Source organism: Nelumbo lutea, chromosome 1, assembly GCF_056320005.1.
Source record: "Nelumbo lutea isolate HS-2025 chromosome 1, American lotus-T2T, whole genome shotgun sequence".
NCBI classification, from domain to species: domain Eukaryota; kingdom Viridiplantae; phylum Streptophyta; class Magnoliopsida; order Proteales; family Nelumbonaceae; genus Nelumbo; species Nelumbo lutea.
In genome coordinates, this window is record NC_142684.1 from 111,903,499 (window position 1) to 111,921,520 (window position 18,022).

Consider the following 18,022-nt stretch of genomic DNA (forward strand, 5'->3'; position numbering starts at 1 on the left):
ATATGACAATCCAGTACCTGCCATTAACCAATCCGTTAATTAGCTGTTAAGTGACATTTGAAAAGTCAAAAATGCCCTTTGAATGCCATCTAATTCTCTTTATCAATCATCCAATCGTTGACAAAAAATTGAACAGTCCAAATCCTAGCCTCTTCTATTCAAAAAAGTTGGTGACTGTTTAGAAGAATTTAGAGTTTTGGACCATTCTTTTTATTGTCAATGTTTGGATGGTTGATAAAGAGAATTAGATGGCATTCTTAGGGCATTTTTTTACTTTTCAAATGTCACTTAACGGCTAATTAACGGTCTGATTAATAAAAGGTACTGCATTATCACATTTTGAAAGTTTGGATAATGAATTGTTGTATTTTAAAGTTCGGGGACCAAATTATCACTTTAGCCAAAGTACAGTATAATGATCAAGGATTTTTCCATAAATAAATAATTATGTATATTTATATAAATAAAAATATAACATATATTAGATTGGATCATAGGAGGTTATCCAAATCCGGTCCAATACTAAAATTCTAACAGGAATGATCCAAATTCAACCAAATAAGATTAGATGTCGGATAGATCTTGCACCCGTACGTTAAACCCCTGCGATGAAGACCTGGGCAGCTCCCAAAAACTTCTGTGGAGTTGAAGCACCTCCAAAGTGCCACTCTGTGTAATTCGAAAAAACTGTTAGCAGCTTTTATTTTTTAGGGGAGAGATAACTCTGCATACAATGATGAAGTTCGATTTGAATTTGAATATAAACGAATCAAATTTGGATCCATTTGCAGCTTGTGGTAACAACACAATATTTTCCAATTAATACCTACATGATGTCCACACATCTTACCAAAGGAACCCAACCCACCATGGTAAAAAGCGTAGACATATATCATGTTGGAATTTGTTGGGAAATGTATTTTGTTGCTAACATATTCCATTTCAAAGTATTAGATAAGGATGCAAAGGAGTGATCGGTGTGTGGGAATGTGAGTTAGAAGTCAGCAACTGAGGTCAAAGTCTTTGTTTTCATTACGCTGCATAGAGAACGAAAGATAAGCAAGAAAGGACCATGCATCCAACCTAACCCAATCCCATAACTCTCAACGCCTTATTTTCATCAACCTATTTGAGCCACAATCAGGAGAGAGAGAGAGAGAGAGAGAGAGAGAGAGAGAGGTGAGGAAGGCTGAAGGCTGAAGGCATGGTTGCATCTAACTCCCAACCGTATTACACTACTCCCCTTTAAATAATAAACTATCCACCACCCACAGCAGATAATAAAAAAACCCAAAACACGCATCTCAATGAAAACTGTTGGACCCTACTAATTTATTGACCATGTGTTCCATCTCCTTCTCTTTACCCAAATTTATTATTTATGTATGTGTAAAATGTAAATGGTAAATTTTTATATAAAAAACACCTCCTCCATCTTTCTTCCTGTTACTGTGATCTCGTAAGAGAGAAGATGAAGAGGCGAGTTACCAAGGTATCAGTAGTAAGGTTAAGAGTTTTGGCAATTAACCCTGTAATCTATTTCTCTGTTCTTGTTCTCTTCCCTTCCCATGTTGTTCAAGGAGGGAAGGGTTGGTCGACCACATTACCCAACTCACAGTCAAACCACCCCATCATACCAATTATTTACAAGATGGGTTCTATTCCCGACAAAAATGTGGAGTTTTATGGACCATGGGATTAGTAGTTCTCTTGTTTGTCGTTCAATTTGAGATTTAGAGAGAGAGGAGAGGGAGGAAAAAGGGTAGAACTCTGATTTGGAATTTCTTGAGAGACAGAGGGAGAGAGAGAGAGTGAGATGGGAGTAGTTGGGAACTACTACAAAGAATACAGGTGGGCTGGTGCCACGTGCATCACCAATTAAAGCCGTTAATACCCCCTTCCCTCTCTTCTTCATTTCCTAACTTGAGAAGCTATTATTTCACACGAACATAACGCTGGCACCATGAGCTGGTATAGTTCTTGCCTGCCTTCCTGACCCATAATGCTTCCTCTGATCCAAGACAACATAAAGAAATCTTGTTTGGGATTTTGAGTTCTGTGCTTCACTTGTTGTTCATTAAGGTCAGTTGTCTCAATTCTTTGTCTTTGTTTCGTTTTTGTGTTCGTTTTAGTAGTTTTTGTTATAATTTTTTTCTTTATCTTGATTTGGGTGTCTCATCATTTCTTCTCTTCCGCTTCTTGGAGATGGGAGTTGTTAAGTTCAGCGTGAGTAGTATCGGATTTGCTTTATCCTACGAGATGGTGCTTACTGTGGATTTTTTTTTTTTTTTTTTTGCTCTAAAATAGGTCTTAGTAGTGCATAGATTTGGGGATCTGACTTACTCTGTTAGAGTATTTTCTGTTGAATTGCTCTGTTTTTTTCTTAGTATGAAGTTCCGAAGTCTCTTCTAGCTCTCTCTTGTCTCGAATGTTCGTCGTTTTAGTCTCCCTTTTTTTCTTCTTTTATTAGTTTTAATATGGGTTTCTTTTTATGAACTTGTTTTACCTGTTCTGCATCCGAGAACTTCCTTTGTGGGTTTTTTATGTATGGTCTGAACAGAGCTCTACTGTTGAAGCTCTTTTCGGCTTTCTTTTGTCAAATTCACCGGGTTTATTTACAAAGCTGTGGCCAGAGTTTTAACTTCGGGGTGATAAGATCATGGCTAAGGAATCCAATTTACTAATTAAAATCAAATCTTCAACAAAAAAAAAAATGATGATCAAGGTGTTCAGGAAACAGGGAAAAAAAAAAGAAACTTTGAAAAATGAATTCAATTTAGTATTTAGTTTCAATGGGCTTGTTGATTGCTTACTAATATGAAAATGCAGCATGTACACCCAAAAGGGTCAGCAAATGGCTGGAGTTTGGCGTGGGAATGAGGTCATAAATGGAACAATCCCAATCAGGCAACAAGCTACAATTTCTGAAGTGGATAATTTCTGCTATGCCCTTGGCGGGAAAACCCCAATACACAGCATCTTGATTGCAAACAATGGAATGGCAGCTGTAAAGTTCATGCGTAGTGTCAGGACATGGGCACTACAAACCTTTGGAACAGAGAAGGCAATCCTGTTAGTGGCCATGGCAACTCCAGAAGACATGAGAATCAATGCCGAACACATTAGAATTGCTGATCAATTTGTAGAAGTTCCAGGTGGGACCAACAATAACAACTATGCTAATGTGCAGCTCATTGTAGAGGTATGCAGCTCATTCGTTTTACATTTGTATTATATTTTTTTTCTTTTTCTTGGGAAATATTGAGTTAGGTTGATAGAAAGAAAAAAAAATGTGTAATTAATGATCTACATGTCAAATAATGTTGATTACATTGCAACATTTTCCTATCACTTTGAATAGATAATATGTTCTAATTGAAAGTTAACTAAAAGAGAACAACTAGTGTAAAATTAGTAAAAGAAGTATTGAATCCCCGATGAGGGGAAACATGAAATCCATTTCTAGCTGATCTCAGAATTTGGAAGAGTTTATTACCTAGATTTGCAAAATGAGTTACTGATTATTAATGTCCTATCTATGTTTGATTTCTATTAACTATGATTATTGGCTTTCAACGGTTCAGTTGTTGAGAATTAAACTTCTCTATTCAAAAACATGGAAAAGTATTGGATATTTTATTCTAACTTTTTGGTCACTAACAGATAGCAGAGATAACACGGGTCAATGCAGTTTGGCCTGGTTGGGGCCATGCATCAGAGAACCCTGAACTTCCAGATGCACTAAATGCAAAGGGAATCATATTTCTTGGCCCCCCTGCTACATCTATGGCAGCATTGGGAGATAAGATTGGTTCATCACTAATTGCCCAAGCAGCAGGAGTACCAACCCTTCCATGGAGTGGCTCACATGTAATTGACATTATGTGTTTTGTTTGATTCTTCATTTTCTGGGGTTAATCCAGTTTCCAACATTACAACTTTTCTCTTCCAGGTAAAAATTTCTCAAGAAAGCTGCTTGGATTCTATACCAGATGACATCTATCGAGATGCTTGTGTTTATACAGCAGAGGAGGCACTGGCAAGCTGTCAGGTGGTGGGTTACCCTGCAATGATCAAAGCATCTTGGGGTGGCGGTGGTAAAGGCATTAGAAAGGTCAGCTTCATTCAAACAAGAAATGGATTTCTGATGCAGGATATACCACCACCTTTTCTTAAATAGCAAGTTTTAAATGAATTCAAATTATATTATAAATGCACACTTGGACAATTTTTTAAGTATTTTCATGGTCATATGTTGAGTGATTTGGTTTGAAGTTAATTAAGCCTCATTTTTCAACTTTGAATTGAACATAGTGTATCCTCTTTCAAAATTCTCAGGTTCATAATGACGATGAAGTGAGAGCATTGTTTAAGCAAGTCCAGGGTGAAGTTCCTGGATCTCCAATATTTATAATGAAGGTCGCTTCCCAGGTAAGACCAACATCCATCTGTTAATTTCATTCTACCCCCCCCCAACCACCACCACCACCAAAACCAACTCGAGTTTCCACAAGTTAATCTTGTTCTGACTATAACTTGATTTCTTCATTTAGAGTCGTCATTTAGAAGTCCAATTACTTTGTGATCAGTATGGCAACGTTGCAGCGTTGCATAGCCGTGATTGCAGTATTCAAAGAAGGCATCAAAAGGTAAATCTTTCTTAGATGCTTCTGTTTCTATTTGGATGATTCTTTTTAACAAGTTCTCTTCTTATTTCACTTGCCAAGGCTTCCTGGAATGTGTTCCTTTTTTTCCTTTTCTTTTCTACCTTTTCAGAATATTCCACTAGCATTTATTCTAACCATAAAGGTATTAACATGATCATTTATGTCAAAAAGATTATTGAAGAAGGCCCAATTACTGTGGCACCATGGGAGACTGTGAAAGAGCTGGAGCAGGCAGCAAGGAGGCTAGCTAAGTGTGTAAATTATGTTGGTGCTGCTACTGTTGAGTATCTATACAGTATGGACACTGGCGAATACTATTTCTTAGAACTCAACCCTCGGTTACAGGTTTGTAGCAGCACTACATGTACATTAGATCTCAGTGAAAGTAAATTCTGTTATTCTATTTTCCGGTGCATCATTATATGCTTGTATGAATATGGATGCTGTCCTATGCTGTTGCATATGACATGTGCATATTTACCTAGAAAATTCCCCATCAAAATCAACCGAGTTAGATCAAATCTAATGGTGGCTTGTATCATTGGGTGCAAATGCAAGACAATAAAATGTAATGAATTGGGAGACTAGCCAAGGCTAGCTATGTTAAAGGGGCCTATCATGCTACTGTACACTTTCTTATTATACTTGACTAACGTTTTAACTGTCACCAATAAAAAACAAAGCAGTTGGATGATCCAGACTATTTACTTGATCTCATTCTAGGTAGTATGAGAAAAACAAATGGTCCTGGCCTCAACTATGAGTCCATTATTTTAGATGAGTTTTATTTATTTCCCAATTTTGATCAATTGGTCAGTAAGTGAGAGTGATATGTAAACAAACACGCATCTATTCACACGCTACTTTGGGCAAATAATTTTGTCTTGTACAGTCACCAGATTTGCTTGAATGGTATACAAGTCTTTCTGGGATTTATTCAATTTTCTGAATTTATTATCCATTATTTTATTTTAGGTGGAGCATCCTGTTACAGAGTGGATAGCTGAAATAAATCTGCCTGCCGCACAAGTTACAGTTGGCATGGGTGTTCCTCTCTGGCAAATTCCTGGTATGATCACATATATCTACAATTTACTTATTTCTGTATTTTTCTTGGTCAAATCCTTTATTGACTATATATTGGTATTCTATACATCTTATAACTAGAAATAAGGCGATTTTATGGAATGGAACATGGTGGGGGATATGATGCTTGGAAGAGAACATCAATTGCTGCCACTCCATTTGATTTTGACAAAGCTGAGTCAGTGAGGCCAAAAGGTCATTGTGTAGCTGTCCGTGTAACAAGTGAGGACCCAGATGATGGTTTTAAACCTACCAGCGGAAAAGTACAGGTTAGATTTGTTGGGTTTCCTGAGTAGTTAATTGTACTATCCTCCATTCCACCTTTGTTATGACCAGAGCTGTTCTTGTTTTTCAGGAGCTGAACTTTAAAAGCAAACCAAATGTGTGGGCATACTTCTCTGTTAAGGTATAAATTTTGTGGAACTGTATGAAGATGAGTTCAAATTCATACTTAAAAGCTCAAAGCTAATAGTGGTTGCTTAATTGCAATTACAATTTGCAGTCTGGAGGAGGTATTCATGAGTTTTCAGATTCTCAATTTGGTAAGTACTCTCTACGTTCGTGAGCTGACTATCTGAGAAACTGAGACATGATTTTTAAGCAAGAAATTTGATCAGTTTAACTTAGATACTAAGATTTCATTGGGTCTTTGTAAGACTTTAACCTGAAAAAGCACATTGTAAGCTCATTATCTTTTACTCTAGTTTTAATAGAAATTCTTTAGGAACTCTTTTATGCCTATTCAAAGACTTCGGATTGTGTTTTTCCTCTATACTAATTTCTGAAAATCTTTTCTTTTATCTTCTAATTTATGTTTTGCCCTATTACTTAAATTTACTCATTGGAACTATCAAGTTGACACCAGAGGTACCACGTTTGTATTAAGTTGATTTGCTTGCATCTTTAACACTATCCACTAGTTTTTAGATATACTACATGAATATATTGGTAACACATATCAATATCCTCTGATGAACCATCAATTCATGTCTCAGGACATGTCTTTGCTTTTGGAGAGTCAAGAGCCTTGGCTATTGCAAATATGGTTCTTGGGCTGAAGGAAATCCAAATCCGGGGAGAAATACGTACAAATGTTGATTACACAATTGATCTTTTACATGTAAGAATCTGGTACAGCAATGATACTATTTTTCTTTTGCCATCATTATTGGAAGTTATATCCCTAGGAAATCAGGTGGTGAAAAGTAAGATGTATTCTCTTGTAGGCCTCAGAGTACAGAGACAACAAAATCCACACAGGTTGGCTGGACAGCAGAATTGCCATGCGGGTTAGAGCTGAGAGGCCCCCTTGGTACATCTCAGTTGTTGGAGGGGCACTATTTGTAAGTAAATCAATTAATCAAATTTACGTAATTTTGATTTTTTTTATTTATATTATTAGAGTTTATTGCAACATGCTTTTCTTTTCTTTTTTTTTCTTTTTGTTTCAAAGGGTTTAAACTATTAACACAGCTCGTTTGCCTCCAATTTTCTATTCTGTAGAAAGCATCAACTAGCAGTGCATCCATTGTTTCTGATTATATTGGCTATCTTGAAAAGGGACAAATACCACCCAAGGTAATGCATACCATACATAAGCTACCTGAGATATTCAGTTTAGGCACTTCCTTTTTGTTGTACTTACTAACGTGGTTAATAATGCCTCCTTAATTGCAGCATATATCACTTGTCAATTCTCAAGTTTCTCTCAACATTGAAGGAAGCAAATATACAGTAAGCATGCAAATAATAACTTTGATTGCAATGATCTCTTGTCATTCTCTGAGAATGATAAATTCTAGTGACCTAATCAGATTATTTGATACTAAACTCTAGATTGAAATGGTGAGGGGAGGACCTGGAAGCTATAGATTGAAAATGAATCAATCAGAAATAGAAGCTGAAATACATACTTTGCGTGATGGGGGGCTATTGATGCAGGCAAGCATTTGATTCCCTTTTCCAATTCACACATATCATCTTTTGGCATAAATGTTAGGCACTTCATAAATAAGTTTTGTTGTTTATTTTGGCCGTTCTGGTTTTAATATTTAATAAACTTAGTATCAGTAATATTCAATTTCCATCTCTTAGCTTAAGCTTATGTTTGTCACTGTATCTTCCATAACCTCTATTCTTTCACAATTTACTTGGACATAGGCATACTTGCTGGTTTTAGACACAATTACACTAATGGAACCGACATGTTGGCACAACATGACCACATAGTTGTTTGGTAATGACATTATTAAATTAACTTATAGCAAATTCCTTTATTTGTATTAATAACTTGTATACTTTTATCGGTATTAAATTATATAAACAATGGTCAGGTAACAGCTGGGAGAGGCTTTTAAGCAAAGTAGATATTCCCATATATTTATACATGTCTGACATATTTTTTCTCCTAGAAATTCAAGATTTCAAACCATAAAGAAGTGGGCTTCTTTGTTAATAGTTGGATTTTATATTTTATTAATTTATGATAAAAAACTTTCTAAGTTCATAATTCAGTTTATTTTTTATAGATGACATGCTTTTATTGCGGATCAAAGAAAAGGAGTTGATGCAATTTCCTAGATGTTGGATCTGTTTATGAAATGGAAAATAGCATCTTGTTCTTTCTTTTAAAATTTGAGTTTATAGCATTGACAAAGAAATTATGGTGGAAATTTCTATTTAAATTGATATTTCATTTATTTTTGTTATTAAGCATTAACAAATTCTGTATCTTGCACAGTTGGATGGAAACAGTCATGTAATCTATGCTGAGGAAGAGGCAGCTGGCACTCGACTTCTAATTGATGGAAGGACCTGTTTGTTACAGGTTTCCTGAATATATAATTGCTTTCTATTTTTAAGCTGGATAAAGTTTAGGAATGAGATTAAAATCTTTGTTCTTTCCAGAATGATCACGATCCATCCAAGTTAGTTGCAGAGACACCATGCAAGCTGCTTCGTTTCCTAGTCCCAGATGGTGGTCATTTGGAAGCTGACACACCATATGCTGAAGTTGAGGTTATGAAGATGTGTATGCCACTTTTGCTACCCGCTTCTGGGGCTATCCATTTTAAGATGTCTGAAGGTCAGGCAATGCAGGTAACTCTCTCTCTCTCTCTCTCTCTCTCTCTCACATGTGTGTGTGTGTCATTTACAAGTTGCTTTTGGTGCAGGCTGGTGACCTTATAGCAAGACTTGATCTTGATGACCCATCGGCTGTAAGGAAAGCAGAACCATTCCATGGGAGCTTTCCAGTCTTGGGGCCTCCAACTGCGGTTTCTGGAAAAGTACACCAGAGATGTGCTGCGAGTCTAAATGCTGCACGGATGATTCTTGCGGGCTATGAACATAACATTGATGAAGTAAGGATATGGATATTCTTGCACACTATCCATTCCAGATAGAAGAGTTTTGAACAATGCTCTCTTCAACCAAATAATGATTGGGAAACTAGTTATGAGCACATGTTGTGAAATTCATACATCCTTTTCTTCTTTCTGAAACATTGATTTTACTTTATCATCACATAGTCCATATCTGTTTCAGGTTGTGCAAGATTTGCTCAACTGTCTAGATAGCCCAGAGCTCCCTTTCCTTCAGTGGCAAGAGTGCATGGCTGTTCTGGCAACTCGTCTACCAAAAGATCTCAAAAATGAGGTTCATATCTCTCTTATGACTTTCCCCTATGGATTTAAGATTTTGGATTGTTGCTTTCAACTTGAATTTTTACTAAGTTACATTTCTTTTTTCTGAATCTAGTTGGATGCTAAATATAAGGAGTACGAAGGGTTTTCTGACTCCCAGAAAAATGTTGATTTCCCAGCAAAACTATTACGGAGCATACTTGAGGTTAGTTCTTGTTTTGTATTCTTCCAATTTTATTTCGTTTTGCAGATGTCAATTTTTAAAGCAAACCTTTTTTGCTTCTACAGTCACATCTCTTATCCTGCCCTGTTAAAGAAAAAGCAACACAGGAACGACTTGTAGAGCCTCTTATGAGTCTTGTGAAGTCTTACGAGGGTGGAAGAGAGAGTCATGCACGTGTTATTGTTCAATCCCTTTTTGAAGAATATTTATCTATTGAGGAATTATTTAGTGACAATATTCAGGTAGATTGCTCCAGCGAGTACTATCTCATTCTGCGGTTGTTATTTCCTTGGCTATGACTGTATGAAAGCTGAATTAGTTCCAAGTGCCAAGCAAAAAAAGGACTTCAATTGAAAATATACACAAATAAGATCTGATAAAAAATATACACAAATAAGAAGTCATAGAGTTCCATGTGAAATTTATAAGGAAAAATATCCTTTTATACTTGATTCAGATTTACTGGTTAGCAGAAGGTACTTGTATGTCACTAAAATACTGACAATAAAATGATCTGTTGATATAGGTAATTTTGGTTATGTATCACCCAATGAGAATGAAACTATAGGATTATGCTTTTTTTTGGTAGAGCTCTCACCAGGTTTCACCTCAATCTAAAATGTTATAAATCTTGACTGTAGTTAGGAAAAGGTTAAAACCAAGGAAAGCCAGACAGAATGATCATATTTTGATGACTAGGTAAAATACTTTGTTCACCCCTCCTTTGTTACTGAGTTACCATTAGATATAAAGAAATAAGAATGTGATAATCCTTTTGGTGTTTTTGCATTTGGATTTTTACTTTGTATAGTTGACAAAATTTTGTCATAGCTTCTGCCCTCACCCTTGGATTAAAAAAGGAAAAACAAACATTCATACTGTAGTATTTGAAGTATGCAGTTTGCTTGCTATCAGGTAGGTAGTTATTCCAGTTTCAGAGTAAAATTGATCCATTCTTTCATCTTAAAGATTTGCTAAATTTGCCCAGGCTGCACAAATTGTTATATTTCCATTACTAGCTTTATCTTTTTTATGTTTGTTTTGTGATGCACTCTGTGCCTACACTCGCAAATAACAAAAGGTTCAAAACTTCAGACCAAATGAAGGACTTAATTGGGGAACTTGGAAACATCAGTCTTTTCTCTTTTCCCTGATTGCAAGGTTCTTACGGCTTTTTTGTCTCCTTCAGGCTGATGTAATTGAACGTCTTCGTCTTCAATATAAGAAAGATCTTCTAAAGGTTGTTGACATAGTTCTTTCTCATCAGGTACTTTCAGAAAACTTGCAGTTATTAGTCCTTTTATAAGTACCTGAAGAAGATTTCTATTGATTCATTCTAGCCTGGCTTGCATGTTCTGCTTTAATTTGTTACTGGTGTTCAATAGATACCATTTTTGACAGTCCCACAAATGCTCATTATTTTGCAGGGTGTTCGGAGTAAAAATAAATTGATACTAAGACTTATTGAAGCGTTGGTTTATCCCAACCCTGCTGCTTATAGAGACCAACTGATACGGTTCTCTGCTCTTAACCATACAATTTATTCTGAGGTTTGTGTGATTGAATAGCCCTCATTTTGCGTGTTTATGTGATTCAATAGGTTGCTTGCTTCATTCATATTTAGTAACAATCAGTAATACTGATAGTTCTTCAGTGAGGCAGGGGCTGTGGTTTCTTAGTTGATAGTTGGTTTTTTGTTATCACATTTGGCTTAAATATTTTTGTTTTTTTTTTTCTTGTTTTTATAAAATAATTTTACCCATGTAACCAAAAGAAAAGGTTCTAAAACCCCATTGTAATGTTAATCGGATTTTGTAGCTAGCATTGAAGGCAAGCCAACTGCTTGAACAAACCAAATTGAGTGAACTACGTTCAAGTATTGCTAGAAGCCTCTCAGAGCTTGAAATGTTCACAGAGGAAGGTGAAAGTATAGATACTCCTAGGAGGAAAAGTGCCATAAATGAAAGGATGGAGGATCTTGTCAGTGCTCCTTTGGCTGTTGAAGATGCACTTGTTGGTCTGTTTGACCATAGTGACCACACTCTTCAAAGGCGGGTGGTGGAGACCTATGTTCGCAGGCTGTATCAGGTACTAACCATTAACATTTCAAATCTTATGTTTCTTTAACTGTTTTACAAATTGAATTGTGATCCCCCATGTAACTTTTTATCCATTGCCAGCCATATCTTGTAAAGGGGAGTGTCCGGATGCAGTGGCACAGATCTGGTCTTATTGCTTCATGGGAATTCTCTGAAGAACATATTGAGAGAAGGAATGGATCTGAGGATCACATTTCTGATAAACCAGTGGTTGAAAAACATAGTGAGAGGAAGTGGGGAGCAATGGTTATCATCAAATCTCTTCAGTTTTTACCAATTGCTATTGGTGCTGCTTTGAAGGAAACTACTCATAGCTCTCATGGAGTAATGACTAATGGACACCTAGAACCAGCTAGCCATGGTAATATGTTGCATGTTGCCTTGGCGGGCATAAACAATCAGATGAGTTTGCTTCAGGATAGGTATGTATGGTTCTACCTCCTTACGTTCGAAATGATCTAACATCAACACTGGGAAAGAACTAGAACTTATTGCTTTATCTTTTAGTGAATCAGTTGTTAAGGAGGTTGTTGGCTCATTGCCTGAAGCTGAACTTGGGTTGATTACTAAATCCTTGAATATTTTATTACTAAAAGATAAAACAATGTCATCGAGTTCAGCTACTTCAGCCATTATCAAAGGGCCCTTTGGAGTTTGTTGGCACTGAACTTAATTACAATCTAAAATTATCATACAAGTAATTAAAAATCCCAAAACTGATGGTTTGCACTGTTAAGACCAAGAATCACAGACTAACATGTTACTGGTATTTTAAATAGGACATATGGTTAAAATTTCAGAATTTTGAAGACATAACAAGACTTGCAGAAAAGACGATAATGTATAATTCATACTAAATGAACCAATCCCTCACTTGACCTCCCCCCCCCCCCCAAAAAAAAGGCTCTGAGCCTTTAAATTTCTAATTATCAATATGACTCATGGAACCTTCAGTACACATCATTCTCGCCTTCATGTGCATTCTCCTATATTTCTTTGCAGTGGCGATGAGGACCAGGCTCAAGAAAGAATTAATAAATTAGCCAAGATATTAAAAGAGAAAGATGTAGGCTCTGGTCTACGTGCTGCAGGTGTTGGGGTTATTAGCTGTATCATACAGAGGGATGAAGGGAGAGCCCCCATGAGGCATTCCTTTCATTGGTCTCCTGAGAAGTGTTACTATGAAGAAGAGCCTCTACTGCGGCACTTGGAACCTCCTCTGTCAATTTTCCTTGAACTGGTTTGTAGTTTTACTGGCCTTGACCAAATTTGTTTACTGTTTGGTGTTGTTAGCTAATCTTTATTTATTTGTCAACATCTTTCACTACAGGATAAACTCAAAGGCTATGAGAATATACAGTATACCCCATCCAGGGATCGCCAGTGGCACCTGTACACTGTTATGGACAAGCCACAACCCATTCACAGGATGTTTCTTCGAACCCTTGTCAGACAACCTAACATGAATGAAGGGTTCTCAGTTTATCAAGGGTTGGATGTTGGAATGGGCCAACCCCAAAAATCCATGTCTTACACTGCAACGAGTGTCCTAAGGTCTTTAATGGCTGCACTTGAAGAATTGGAACTACTTGTTCACAATGATACTGTCAAATCTGAACACGCCCATATGTACCTTTGCATATTAAGAGAGCAACAAGTAGATGATCTTGTGCCTTACCCCAGGTAATCATTTTTGTATACTTGTTCTGCATTTATCTACTACTTATTGTACACAAGAAGATATCTTCTACTTTTCTCACCATCAAGTCATTGCCAGGAGAGTGGACATGAATGGTGGGCAAGAAGAAGCTAGGGTTGGGATGGTCTTGGAAGAGCTGGCACATGAGATCCATCAATCTGCTGGTGTAAGAATGCATCGGCTAGGTGTTTGTGAGTGGGAGGTGAAACTTTGGATGGCATCTGCTGGAGTTGCTAGTGGTGCTTGGAGGGTTGTAGTTACAAATGTGACTGGCCACACTTGTACTGTGCATGTGAGTTTGTATTTGGTTTATGATTTCACCAAAATGCTAATTACCCTTGTGGATGTTACTACCATCATAGACAAATTTCAGATTATTGTCTAGTTATTAGGTAGGCATCTAAATGGACAACTGCTCATTAGTGACAGGGAGATACTTAACCATCCAATCAAGAACCAGAATTTAGATGCACAAACAAATATGATTTAGAGTTACAGAATAATTCTATTCATTCTTTTTTGGTCTATATTGTTTGTTAATGTGATCTTTTATGGCTCCCAAATATGTGGTTCACAAAGTAAACAGTCCAGACCAGTCGATACCTAGTTTAGTGTGGCATATGGTGTTAGAGTACCACAAAAGGGGGAAAACAAACAAACATACCAAGTTCTCTATATGCAAACCGACTTTTTGGTTCATGTAGTAGCTATAGTGCAAAGCATAAAAATCTCCTATTGAGTTTTTTGTTTTTTTTCGTTGATACATATTTCCTTTTCTCAAATGCTTACTCAAATTCACTCTGCAGATATACCGAGAAGTGGAGCTTACCAGCAAGCATGAAGTGGTCTATCATTCAGTTTACAAAGTTTCAGGTCCTTTGCATGGTCTGCCTGTGAATGCACGTTATCAACCTCTTGGCCTTCTTGACCGCAGACGTCTTTTGGCGAGGAAAAACAACACCACTTACTGCTACGATTTTCCATTGGTGAAATTTTTAATTCATCTATTCTTTACTTCTATCTAGGTTTTGATACATTAATAAATTTAATGCCAGAAATGTTTTCCTAAAGAAATATTTTGTTTGCAGGCATTTGAGACGGCCTTGAAACGGTCATGGTCTTCCCAGTTCCTGGGTGTTAACAGACCCATGGATAAGGATCTTGTTAAAGTTACAGAGCTTGTGTTTGCTGATAAACAAGGTGCCTGGGGTACACCTCTTGTTTCTGTAGAACGTCCTCCTGCACTCAATGATGTGGGCATGGTAGCATGGTGTATGCAGATGTCTACACCAGAGTTTCCAAAAGGAAGGACAATTATGATAGTAGCAAATGATGTGACTTTCAAAGCTGGATCTTTTGGCCCAAGAGAGGATGCATTCTTCCTTGCCGTAACCAATCTAGCTTGTGATAAGAAAGTACCTTTGATTTATTTGGCAGCAAACTCTGGGGCCCGAATTGGAGTAGCTGAAGAAGTAAAAGCATGCTTTAGAGTTGGGTGGTCTGATGAATCAAGTCCTGAGCGTGGATTTCAGTATGTATATTTAACCCCTGAAGACCATGCACGTATTGGATCATCTGTGATCGCACATGAGTTGCAGATGGAAACTGGAGAAACCAGATGGGTCATAGACACCATTGTTGGGAAGGAAGATGGATTGGGGGTTGAGAACTTGACGGGCAGTGGAGCCATTGCTGGTGCATATTCAAGGGCATACAAAGAAACCTTCACATTAACATATGTGACTAGTCGAACTGTAGGGATAGGTGCATATCTTGCTCGGCTTGGCATGCGGTGCATCCAGAGGCTTGATCAGCCCATTATTCTGACTGGATTCTCTGCACTGAACAAGCTTCTTGGGCGGGAAGTATACAGCTCCCACATGCAACTTGGTGGACCTAAAATCATGGCAACAAATGGGGTTGTTCATCTTACAGTCTCAGATGATCTTGAAGGTGTTTCATCCATACTGAAGTGGCTCAGTTATGTCCCTCCCCATGTAGGTGGGCCCCTTCCTATTTTGAGTCCTTCAGATCCTCCTGAGAGGCTTGTTGAGTATTTCCCTGAGAACTCGTGTGATCCTCGTGCAGCTATTTGTGGTGTTCAGGATGGAAAAGGGAAGTGGTCTGGGGGGATTTTTGACAAGGATAGCTTTGTGGAGACTCTGGAAGGTTGGGCAAAGACTGTGGTAACAGGAAGGGCAAAGCTCGGGGGGATCCCTGTAGGAATTGTTGCTGTTGAAACACAGACCATGATGCAAGTTATCCCTGCAGACCCTGGTCAGCTTGATTCCCATGAGAGGGTTGTCGCTCAAGCAGGGCAAGTATGGTTTCCGGACTCTGCAACAAAGACAGCTCAAGCATTGTTGGATTTTAACAGGGAAGAACTCCCACTTTTTATTCTTGCAAACTGGAGAGGCTTTTCTGGTGGGCAGAGGGATCTCTTTGAAGGGATCCTTCAGGCAGGATCAACTATTGTGGAGAACCTCCGAACATACAAGCAACCTGTCTTTGTTTATATTCCCATGATGGGTGAGCTTCGTGGTGGAGCATGGGTTGTTGTTGACAGCAGGATCAACCCAGACCACATTGAGATGTATGCTGAGAGAACAGCCAAGGGAAATGTTCTTGAACCAGAAGGGATGATTGAAATCAAATTCAGAACAAAAGAACTGCTTGATTGCATGGGTAGACTTGATCAACAGTTGATCAATCTGAAGGCAAAACTTCAGGAAGCCAGAAACAGTGGAGCTCCTGGAGCTGTTGAAACTCTACAAAAACAGATAAGATCCCGTGAGAAGCAACTATTACCAGTTTACACTCAGATTGCCACCCGATTTGCTGAATTACATGATACTTCCCTCAGAATGGCTTCCAAAGGAGTAGTTAGACAAGTTGTGGACTGGGCTAACTCCAGGTCATTTTTCTACAAGAGGCTACACCGCAGAGTTGCTGAGGGATCACTTATTGGGATGGTAAAGGATGCTGCAGGTGATCTGCTGTCTCATAAATCAGCTATGGATTTGATCAAGAAGTGGTTCTTGGCTTCTAGTTCCTCTGGAGTTGGAGAAGATGCCTGGGTGGATGACAATACTTTCTTCACATGGAAGAATGATCCAAATAATTATGAGGACCACTTGCAGGAGTTGCGGGTGCAGAAAGTATTGCATCAACTGTCAAATCTTGGTGAATCAACATCAGATTTACAAGCCCTTCCTCAAGGACTTTCTGTTCTCCTAGACAAGGTAAACTATCTATTTATTTTGCTTGTCGTAGGGGTGAAATTTGTCTATCTCAAAGAACCCTGACACCCATTTTTAAAACCCAATGCAGGTGGAACCCTCAACCCGGAAACAGTTGATTGCTGAGCTTCGAAAGGTGATTGGCTAATCAGATGCTACAGGTTTATAGCACAAAATTCAGGCTCCATCTTGAGGATTATATCATCTGTACAATATTGCTTATCTCTAAAATTGAATCCAATTTCTATGGCCCACAACTGATCCAATATTGTCCTTAACAGCAAAATAGAATTATGCTGGCATGAAGGGTAGGAATAGGATGTGCTTGGTGAGTTGGTGGGTTTTATTTGTTCCATTCTGAATTGTAAATTTTGTCAAGAGACTAGTCAGTGTAGGGAATTTTGTGATGTTTAGAAGGTAGCCGCTAGCATTGGCAGGTTCTATTTGGCAACCTTCTAGATTGGTTGTTCAGTCCCTGTAGTTTTAGAAATTATTAGCTGTAAGCATTGGCTAATTCTATTTATGAACAAGGTAATAAGGTTTCTTAATGGTTTATTCATTATTGCCTTAAAGACAATTGTTCTGCTGCTGCTTCCAGACAGGGACTCGCACAATAATGAGTTGATGTAAATCATCCGAACTGTTTGTATAATGCGCAAGTGGGTTCCCGAATCCAGACTTCCAGTTGGTTGGATTTTTCAACTTTCAAATCTGATCAATCCTAGAGGGAGTGTTATGTCATGTGATGACTTTGGTCTTTATAGGACTCGCATGTGATTTGGTTTAGTGAATTTTAATTTTTAACTTCCAATGGGATAGTTAATTGTTCATTCCTTGCACGCCCTTCCATGTCTATGTCATGCACACGGCATGTGCAAGAATCAAGTAGAGTTTGGCATAACTTGAGCTGTAACTGTCAGCTCATGATGTTCATCTTCCTCCAGCCCTACCCTCTAGGCCAAATTTTAACATTCATTTATGATTTGGTCAGATTTTATTCTACTTTAAAACTGATGGTACCCCTATTAAGCCCTTGTCTTGGTTCCATGTTTTATTGAAAAATATTAGGTATGCTGTGCTGCCCATCCATGACCAGGATGGACGTCGGAGGTCTATTCTGTAATTTAACTCATTTATATGAATTATGGTTCTAACAAAGTTGAATATAAGCTTAAATCTTGATCTAGAATATGACTCGAGCTAAAGGCCATTCTTTTGGCCTTTTTATTCTTCTTTCTTTTAATTTTTGGGCACGGAGTGGCGGCTATCATGAGATTTTACCTGATCGACCAAGATTTAAGCAATGGCCCCTTTTATGAATAGAGCTTTGGTGGACGGTGGATTGTTAACCTACGCAGTCAAAAA

At 37.8% G+C, this 18,022-nt stretch overlaps 1 protein-coding gene across 1 annotated transcript; it reads left to right on the plus strand.

Moving 5' to 3' along the window:
- Positions 1–1,503: 1,503 nt before the first annotated feature.
- LOC148876825 (acetyl-CoA carboxylase 1-like) lies at positions 1,504–17,234 on the plus strand. Its single transcript, XM_088972667.1, has 32 exons — positions 1,504–2,082; positions 2,830–3,202; positions 3,664–3,870; positions 3,953–4,114; positions 4,339–4,431; positions 4,554–4,649; positions 4,839–5,012; positions 5,643–5,736; positions 5,835–6,022; positions 6,109–6,159; positions 6,256–6,295; positions 6,749–6,873; positions 6,980–7,096; positions 7,257–7,331; positions 7,431–7,487; positions 7,590–7,694; positions 8,494–8,580; positions 8,661–8,852; positions 8,927–9,115; positions 9,300–9,410; positions 9,513–9,602; positions 9,686–9,862; positions 10,810–10,887; positions 11,048–11,170; positions 11,439–11,708; positions 11,801–12,141; positions 12,722–12,959; positions 13,050–13,402; positions 13,497–13,710; positions 14,225–14,404; positions 14,507–16,660; positions 16,749–17,234. Exons 2-32 carry the CDS (start codon positions 2,831–2,833, stop codon positions 16,803–16,805), a joined length of 6,810 nt encoding a protein of 2,269 aa, XP_088828793.1. The 5' UTR covers positions 1,504–2,082; position 2,830; the 3' UTR covers positions 16,806–17,234.
- Positions 17,235–18,022: the final 788 nt, after the last annotated feature.